This window comes from Pezoporus flaviventris, unplaced genomic scaffold (assembly GCF_033815535.1).
Source record: "Pezoporus flaviventris isolate CSIRO_AGI_PZ_B2104156 unplaced genomic scaffold, CSIRO_AGI_Pfla_v1 ptg000213l, whole genome shotgun sequence".
Classification (NCBI taxonomy): Eukaryota; Metazoa; Chordata; class Aves; order Psittaciformes; family Psittacidae; genus Pezoporus; species Pezoporus flaviventris.
The window spans coordinates 1,357,658-1,366,342 of NW_026892761.1; the positions used below are offsets into that span (position 1 = coordinate 1,357,658).

At 63.2% G+C, this 8,685-nt stretch overlaps 2 protein-coding genes across 3 annotated transcripts; one reads left to right on the forward strand and one right to left on the reverse strand.

The window, feature by feature from the left end:
- Positions 1 to 41: 41 nt before the first annotated feature.
- On the reverse strand, positions 42 to 2,031 carry LOC133262260 (tyrosine-protein phosphatase non-receptor type substrate 1-like). The gene is made up of 5 exons (XM_061441258.1): positions 1,918 to 2,031; positions 1,301 to 1,639; positions 828 to 1,142; positions 367 to 717; positions 42 to 280 (listed from the first exon to the last, which is right to left on the reverse strand). The coding sequence occupies exons 1-5, from the start codon at positions 1,994 to 1,996 to the stop codon at positions 177 to 179; spliced, it is 1,188 nt and encodes a 395-aa protein (XP_061297242.1). The 5' UTR covers positions 1,997 to 2,031; the 3' UTR covers positions 42 to 176.
- A 39-nt stretch (positions 2,032 to 2,070) lies between these two features.
- On the forward strand, positions 2,071 to 5,118 carry LOC133262567 (tyrosine-protein phosphatase non-receptor type substrate 1-like). Of its 2 annotated transcripts, XM_061441855.1 has the most exons (5): positions 2,071 to 2,593; positions 3,264 to 3,614; positions 3,721 to 3,919; positions 4,280 to 4,319; positions 4,553 to 5,118. In XM_061441855.1, the coding sequence occupies exons 1-5, from the start codon at positions 2,524 to 2,526 to the stop codon at positions 4,679 to 4,681; spliced, it is 789 nt and encodes a 262-aa protein (XP_061297839.1). In that variant the 5' UTR covers positions 2,071 to 2,523; the 3' UTR covers positions 4,682 to 5,118. The 2 variants fall into 2 exon arrangements, with proteins under 2 accessions (XP_061297839.1, XP_061297838.1); XM_061441854.1 differs by lacking the exon at positions 2,071 to 2,593 and having other exon boundaries at positions 2,811 to 3,614.
- The last annotated feature ends 3,567 nt before the right edge of the window (positions 5,119 to 8,685 follow it).

Here is an 8,685-nt window from a genome sequence, read left to right on the forward strand (position 1 = left end):
AGCACCGGGGAGGGCAGAGCCGAGCAGCCCGGGACAGCCTGTACATCCCAGCCCCTTTATTTCCAGGTACGGACTGACGGCAGCCGAGCGCCAGGACCCGCTCCCGGCACCGAGACCCGAGGATCAAGGGGCTGACATGGAGCGGGATGGGGCAAGCAGCCCCCGGGTGTCCCTCTTCACGCCCTCCCGTGCCGGAAGAAGAAGAAGAGGAGGCCGCCGAGCAGCCCTTTCTCCAGCAGGATGCCAAGCCACAAGCCGGGGCTGGACAGGAGGCTCATATCTGCATTAGGGACAAGGGATGTGAGCAGCAGGGCCCCGAAGACGGGCACCCCACAGCCCCCGCCGGGACCTTCAGCTCTCACGCACCGTTATCAGTCTGGGACCGGTCGCTCAGCCCGCCCTTGGCCGGGGCAGCGATCCGCAGGGTGCTCGTCCCGCTGACGGGGCCCTGGGCGTCGTGCACCACGCGGCAGGTGAACACGGACCCGTTCTTCTCCTCCGTCGCTTGCACCTCCACCAGGCTGCGCAGCTCGAACAAGCCCCGCGGGGTCTCCGCCGGCGGGGGGGGGCTCTCCGCGCTCATCTCCGTCCCGTTCTCCAGCCAGGCGACGGCCACGTCTCCCGGGTAAAACCCCTTCACGAGGCACGTCAAGTTCACCGTCTTGTTCACCTCCACGGGGCTCGGCGGCTCAGCCACCACCTGCACGCTGGGGGGCACTGGGGAGAGAGGCAGCGCCTGGTGCGGGCCATCCCCGGCCCCGCTGCCCGCAGCGCGCCCCGTGCCCCCCGGCAGCCGCACAGCGCAGCGCGGCCCCCCCAGCCCTCACCTCGCAGGGCTCGGCTGAGCTGGAAGCTGCTCCGCAGCGGGGCCGGCAGCGTGCGGTGATGAACCTCGCACTGCAGCTGCGAGCGGACGTCGCCCTCCTGCAGCGTCACCGACACGGTGCTGGACGCGTCGTAGGAGGATTTCGTCCGCCCGGGGGTGACCTGGGGCTGCTGAGCCGAGATCTGGGCCCCGTCCTTCAGCCACTTCACAGCGATTTCTCTGGGGAAGAACCCTCCGGCCGTGCACGTGAAAGGCACCGATTGCCCCGGCCCTGCTCTGTTCCATGGCCCGGACACGACCGGCCTGCTGGGTTTGGCTGCGGGAGAACAGAAGCAACGGGGCCGTCAGACCGGGCTCTGCCAGCCCTGCCCGGCCCCGGGGCTCCCATGGGGACATGGGTATGGCCAGGGGTGACCCACGGGACCTGCTCCTGGGGCAGCACCGAGCCCCTTCTGCTCTGGGAGCCCCACTCACCGTACACGGACACCTCAGTGCCCTCTCCACGCTTAAACACCGAAACACCATGCACAGACTTCTGGTACTTCACGCAGTAATAGGTGCCGGCATCCTCGAGGCGAACGTCCCTGATGAGGATGGTGAAGTCTGTGCTGGACCCAGCTGCTGCCCTCGTCACACGGGGGAACTCATAAAAGGTCTCATTCTCACTGCCCCAGCCCTTCAGCCACTTCACAGGACCAACGGGACCATCTCCAGATATGGTGCAGGTCAGGGTGAGCGTCTCCCCCGCTGTCACTGACACATTGCCCTGGGGCTGATGTAGCTTGAAGTCCAGAAACTCCTGGGCACCGGTACCTGGGGGGAACATCAGACCACATCACATCTGGCACCGCACACCCGACCAGGTTCCCTTCCGCACCCCTGGGCCAGGCTGAGCACACGGCTCCGGGCAGTGGGGACCAGGGTAGCAGGGAGCCCAGGGCAGTGATTGCAGGTACAGAAGCATCAGACACCTCTGTGCTCCCAGCCAGGCAGAGCTGTGCCAATGAACCCCCGTGGTGCTCAGAGCAGCTCGGACACGAGCTGCCGGCACAGCCGCTGCCTCCCATCACTGCTTCTAGAGCCGCACTCACCCGGGGATCTGTGGAGCAGGAGCAATGTCAGGCAGGCGAGAGGCAGCGTCCGCATTTCTGGCGCCGTGGTGCTTCCCATGTCCAGCTCCCGACGGCCCCGCACGGCTCGGCCTGGCCCGGCCCGGCCCGGCTCGGCTCGGCTCGGCGCTGGGCTTCCTCCTGGCAAAGAGGAAGGAAGGGACCCGCCTCTGTCCGAGTTCCCCCAGGGAGCCCTTGCCCAAGCCGCCGCCGTTCACCGCGGTGTTGACACCACCTCGTGTCACCAGCCTGGTCCTCGCCCGCGGTGCCGGTCGCGCTGTCCCCACCGACGTGTGCCACTGCCACGGCACGGGGCAGGCAGCGACAGGGGCCCCCTCTATCGCGCTGCCCCACGCGTGGCCAGCCCGGGACGTCGAGAGGACGCTCAGAGCTCGCCCTTAGGACCGGGGCCCGGCCTGGGGTCTCCGGCGGGCTCTCGGTGCCCGCTGCCCGGCGCAGCCCGCCGCGGCTGTCCGGTGAGGATGAAGCCCGTCGGGGGTCCCCGCCCACCCCGGGGCCGGCACAGCTCGCGGCCGCTCGCTTCCATTTCCTGTGCCGCTTTTCCTCCTCTTCCCGCAGCTGGTGCCCATGGCCGGCCCCGCCGCCGCCGCTCCGCTCCCTCCCGGGCAGCGCGGCCCCTCTCCGCAGGAGCCCTCGGGTGAGTCCGGAGCGGGGCTGCGGTTCCCCCCTCCCGCCCCCCAGCTGCCCCGTTCCTGCTGCCCGGGGGTCTGCGGGGAGCGGGGTTCCCTCTCTGAATGCCTTTGGGGCTACTGGGTTAAGGCTGGACGGGCAGCGCGGAGCCCCGCTGAGCCGGTGCTGGATGTAGTGAGGGGCTTTGACAGGAGGGTTTGGGGGTCGGGAGGCGTTCGGGGACAGGAGTTTGGGGGCAGAAAGAGCCTCGGGGCTGTGCTGGGCTCCAGGGCTGCACCTCCCTGCTCAGAGCCGGCTCCCGGCCGGCCGCGCACAGCCCCTGGTTGCGAAACCAGCTCCTCGCAGAGCCCCGGGGGTCCTTGTCCGTGGCACGCAGCGCTGGGGCGTTAAGGTTTAACAGCGCTCGAGAGCGTTTCCTGCCAGGAATTCCCCTTGGCTCCCTCTGCACCTCTCTGGACTCCAAGCAAGCACAGCAGCTCTGTTAACAGCACGACAGGGGATGCGTATTTGCCCGTTCTTGTTCATTTTGAACGTGGTTTCTGCCACTCCCGGCGCCTGCGGCTTCCTTCTCTCTGCCAAACCCTGGGATTGTTCTCAGCTTACTTGCTGCAAACTCGGCGCAGTCTGGGGCTGCTCTGGGCTGAGAGGAGCCCCAAACCCTCCTGTCCTGTGCCCAGGTGCGGGTGCCCAGAAGGGTCAGAGCTTTCAGCTGCATCAGCCCCAGGTGAAGCTGTGGGTGACAGCCGGGGAGACGCTCACCCTGACCTGCACCGCATCTGGAGATGGTCCCACTGGTCCTGTGAAGTGGCTGAAGGGCTGGGGCAGTGAGAATGAGACCATTTACGACCAGACGGCCACGTCCCCCCGTGTGACGAGGGCAGCAGCTGGGTCCAACACAGACTTCACCATCCACATCAAGGATGTTCGCCTCGAGGATGCCGGCACCTATTACTGTGTGAAGTACAACAAGTCTGTGCATGGTGTTTTGGTGTTTCAGCATGGAAAGGGCACCGAGGTGTCCCTGAATGGTGAGTGGGGCTCCCAGTGGGATGCTGCTCCCCAGGACCCCGTCCCACAGCCTCCACCCTGCCCGCTGCCTCGCGCCCACCACCCTCTCTTGTTGTACCTCCGCAGAGGCAGCCCTGGCTCCCAGCATGGTGGCTGTAGCTGCAGTGCTGTGCTTCCTACTCCTCGGCTTCTTCATCGCCCTTTGCATGTACCGGAGGAAGTTCAGAGACGAGGCAGAGAGCCAGGACCGGGCCGGGGCAGTGGCTGGAGGCAGCTTCTTGCCCATCCCTCTGCGGTGCTGTGCAGGGACCCCCAGCTCCCCCAGGTTTGTACTCATCATTCTGCACCCTGCGAACTGCCTTATCCACCTCCCTTATCCTGCCTTCCTCTCCCACTGGAGCAGCGGTTTTCCACAGAAAAGCCCCTTTACTCACAGGCACATCGCTGCACTGTGTTGCCTCTCCCTATGTTTCATGGGTGGGTGCTCCCTGCAGCCCCTCGCTGCAGTGTCTGAGCCCAGCCCAGGCCCACAGACAGCACCCTGGCCCTCTCTGCCTTTGGTGTGGGCATCGTGTGGCCACATGCTGCAGACCCCAGCTAAAGCTGGGGAAGGGAACTGAGGAAGGCTGGGTGTGAAGGGGCCGCGGCTGCCTTTAGCACTAACAGCAATCCTTCCCCCTCACAGCCAAGCCTTGGACCCAGAGACCTCCCATCTGCCCAGCCAGGTAAGAGCACGCTGTGACTGTGGGGAAGAGCATCCCACGGTGATGCTCTGGCTTGTGGGGATTCCACCAGGCTCTGGGGCCAGGGTGGGCAACGGGTGAGCAGCAGCCGCCACCATGGCACGATGCCATCCGTGCAGCCACAGTGCCACCATCCCGGCTTGCACCTGCCCTTAGGGTTGCTTGTGGAAGCTTTCCCTTGGGACAGCATTCCCCATGCGTGTGTCCTCCCGCAGCAAAGCAGCAAGGAGGACAATGACATCCACTACGCCGATCTCCAGGCCCTGCCCGCAGCCCCACAGCACAGCAGGAGCCCCGGCACAGCCCGCTCCGAGTACGCCAGCATCAGGGTGGCTGCCAAGTGATGTGTGGCACCACAGGCTGCAAAAAGCCCCTTCTGGGGGAGGAAGCTGGGATGTTTCTGCAGGGCTCAATAAAGGAGAAGTGGATCTGTTTGCGTGGCACATCCCGTCCAGGCTTGCACCCTGGGCTCGGAGCTGCCAAAGCTTCCCTAATTCATTCCCACCTCGGCGGCGGGGCCGGGTGAGGTTCAGGCTGGATCTGCCCTGCTGGGGCTCAGCAGCAGCTCTGCCAGGACCCAGCAGCCATCTCAAGCACAGGATCAGGCCATGAGGCTGAGCACCTCTGCCTTGTGCAGGCTGTTGGGTGCTGAGCCAGGAGGATTGTTCCCACCAGCAAGGGGCATCACTGGCACTTCCCCGGCTCAGCAGGTCCCTGATTTGTGTGACCTTCTCTCCACACTGAGCCCCTCCTCATTAAAGCCAGCAAACAGCCACAGCCACGGCCATCCAGTCCCGCTGTGTTCAGAGCGAACAGTGCTGGTCCTGTGAGGTCCGGGGACAAGGTGCCCCCCACAGCCCTGTGCCAGCTCGGGCTGGTTTTTGGGATCACGGCTCATGGTGCTATGGTAGCTCTCTCTCCCACCCCTTCTCCCTGATCCATGCACATCCCCTGCTCCACCTCCAGCCAGTCCACGCACATCCCCTGCTGCAGGTACATTTGCTTTGCGCACATCTACACCATGCACATCCCCTGCTCCATGCACATCTGCTTTGTGCACATCTGCACCATGCACATCCCCTGCTCCATGCACATCTGCTTTGCACACATCTACACCATGCACATCCCCTGCTTCATGCACATCTGCTTTGTGCACATCTGCACCATGCACATCCCCTGCTGCAGGTACATCCGCTTTGTGCACATCTGCACCATGCACATCCCCTGCTCCATACACATCTGCTTTGTGCACATCTGCACCATGCACATCCCCTGCTCCATGCACATCTGCTTTGTGCACAGCTACACCATGCACATCCCCTGCTGCAGGCACATCTGCTTTGCGCACATCACCATGCACATCCCCTGCACCCTGCACATCCCCTGCTTCATGCACATCTGCTTTGCGCACATCTGCTCCATGCACATCCCCTGCTCCATGCACATCTGCTTTGTGCACATCTGCACCATGCACATCCTCTGCTGCAGGCACATTCACTTTGTCCACATCTGTTTTGCGCACATCTGCTCCATGCACATCCCCTGCTCTGTGCACATCTGTTCCATGCACATCTGCCTTGTGCCTATCTGCTCCATGCACATCTGCACCGTGCACATCCCCTGCTCCATGCACATCTGCTCAGTGCCCACCTCCGAGGGGAGCAGGCTGGTGGCCGTGTCTGGAGCACGGTGACCACAGGAAGCCCCAGGGTGCATGCACCATGCGGTCAGCACTGCACACCTGAGCGCACCCAGCGTCACACGCATGCCTGCACCCAGCCATGCATCGGGTGCTGCAGGGGAAGCACACTTTTCAAGCAGAGGAAGGCGCTGCGGTGGCTGCCGTACCCTTGAAAGCTGCTGCAGCTGCCGGTTTCCAGTTTGATTGGCTGCTCACTTTTGGCTTGTGTCACCAAAAGAGAAGTGAAACAAGACAGCATGAGCCCACAGCCTGCCTGTGCCCGGGGCAGCCGGCCCAGACCTCGGGGTAGAGCTGCCATGGGGCCAGAGGAGCCGTGGTTGGGGTTTGTTTGCATGCCTGAATCAGTGTCCCCTGCTCTGGGGAACCTGATCTGGGACACATCCGGGAGGGGATCCTGCCCCTCTGCTGCGCTCTGGGGAGACCCCCCCTGCAGTCCTGATCCAGCGCTGGGGCAGCAGCACCAGAGGGACGTGGAGCTGTTGGAGCGAGGCCAGAGGAGGCCATGGAGATGCTGCGAGGGCTGGAGCAGCTCTGCTCTGGAGCCAGGCTGAGAGAGCTGGGCTGGGGCAGCCTGGAGAAGAGAAGGCTCCTGAAGGGGAGACCTGAGAGCAGCTCCAGTGCCTGAAGGGGCTGCAGGAAAGCTGGAGAGGGGCTTGGGACAAGGGATGTAGGGAGAGGCCAAGGGGAATGGCTTTAACCTGCCCGAGGGGAGACTGAGATGAGCTCTCAGGCAGCTCTTCCCTGTGAGGGTGCTGAGGCGCTGACACAGGGTGCCCAGAGAAGCTGTGGCTGCCCCATCCCTGGCAGTGCTCAAGGCCAGGTTGGACACAGGGGCTTGGAGCAAGCTGCTCCAGTGGAAGGGGTCCCTGCCCGTGGCAGGGGTTGGAGCTGGAGGAGCTTTAAGGTCCCTTCCACCCAACCCACTCTGGGATGCTGTGATTTATTCCCCAGGGGCAGTGAGGGGCCATGGGGAGGGGGGTATCGGGGTGAAGCCTTCCCCCAGCACCAGCTCCTGAGTGGAGCCAGGCAGTGACTCCCCTCCCGTCCCTGAGCAGGACCCGGGACTGCCCGGCCCCTGGAGGGGAGGATGCCCCAGCTCGCTGCGAGCTCCCCTCGGGATGGCGAGCGGGAGCATGTACAGCGTGTGGGTGAGCCCGAAAGCGGGGAGAGACCCCGCAGGCACGGGGGGGTGAAATTCACGGGGATCCGGGGCTTTGCAGGGTCAGGGCTGGGTCAGGAAGGGGGGAAATCCACTCTGGTACAAGCATATGCAAAGCAGAGCAGAGCACCGTGGAGCCCTCTGCACCTCGTAAAGGGCCCAGGTCTGCAGCTTAGTGCCCAGGGGAGGGATTTGGAGGTTATTATAGGAAAATCCTTTAAGCCACCAGCCCGGGGTGTGCGGCAGTGAAAGCACAAACAGGCGCCCGAGCACGGACACAAGGTAAGAACGTGTCGGGGTGCACCTCGCTTTAGGGGTGGGGGGGGTCCTCGTAGTGGGTTCTGCTGCTGCTGGGTGTCATGTCCGGTGTTAAGCCACTTGTTGGGTGCTCGAGTGAGAGAAGCGGGTGCTTGTGCTGCGTCGGGGTGAACACGGGTGATCCTGGTATCCCACCAGGCTCCTCCTGCCCATGGTACAGAGCCAAGGGATGGATGGGTGGGTGGATGGATGGATGGATGGATGGATGGATGGATAGATAGATGGGTGGGTGGGTGGATGGATGGGTGGGTGGATGGATGGATGGATGGATGGATGGATAGATAGATGGGTGGGTGGGTGGATGGATGGGTGGGTGGATGGATGGATGGATGGATGGATGGATGGATGGATGGATGGATAGATAGATGGGTGGGTGGGTGGATGGATGGGTGGGTGGATGGATGGATGGATGGATGGATGGATGGATGGATGGATGGATAGGTGGGTGGGTGGGTGGGTGGATGGATGGGTGGATGGATGGATGGATGGATGGATGGATGGATGGATGGATGGATGGATGGATGGATGGATGGGTGGATGGATGGATGGATGGATAGGTGGGTGGGTGGGTGGGTGGATGGGTGAATGGGTGAATGGGTGGATGGATGGGTGGATGGGTGGGTGGATGGATGGATTGGATGGATGGATGGATGGACGGACGGACGGACGGACGGACGGATGGATGGATGGATGAGTGGATGGATGAGTGGATGGATGGATGGATGGATGGATGGATGGATGGATGGATGGATGGATGGACGGATGAGTGGATGGATGGATGGATGGATGGATGGATGGATGGATGGATGAGTGGATGGATGGATGGATGGATGGATGGATGGATGGATGGATGGATGGGTGGATGGGTGAATGGGTGGATGGATGGATGAGTGGATGGATGGATGGATGGATGGATGGATGGATGGATGGATGGGTGAATGGGTGGATGGATGGATGGATGGATGGATGGGTGAATGGGTGGATGGATGGATGGATGGATGGATGGGTGAATGGGTGGATGGATGGATGGATGGACGGATGGATGAATGGATGTTGGGGCTCAGTGCCCAAGCCAGGGAGGGGACACACCAGGGGTTTGGGCTGTATCCCAGTACTGGACCTCATCCGTGGCCATGGCGGGGTGGTGCCGTGCCAAGGCCAGGATGCCG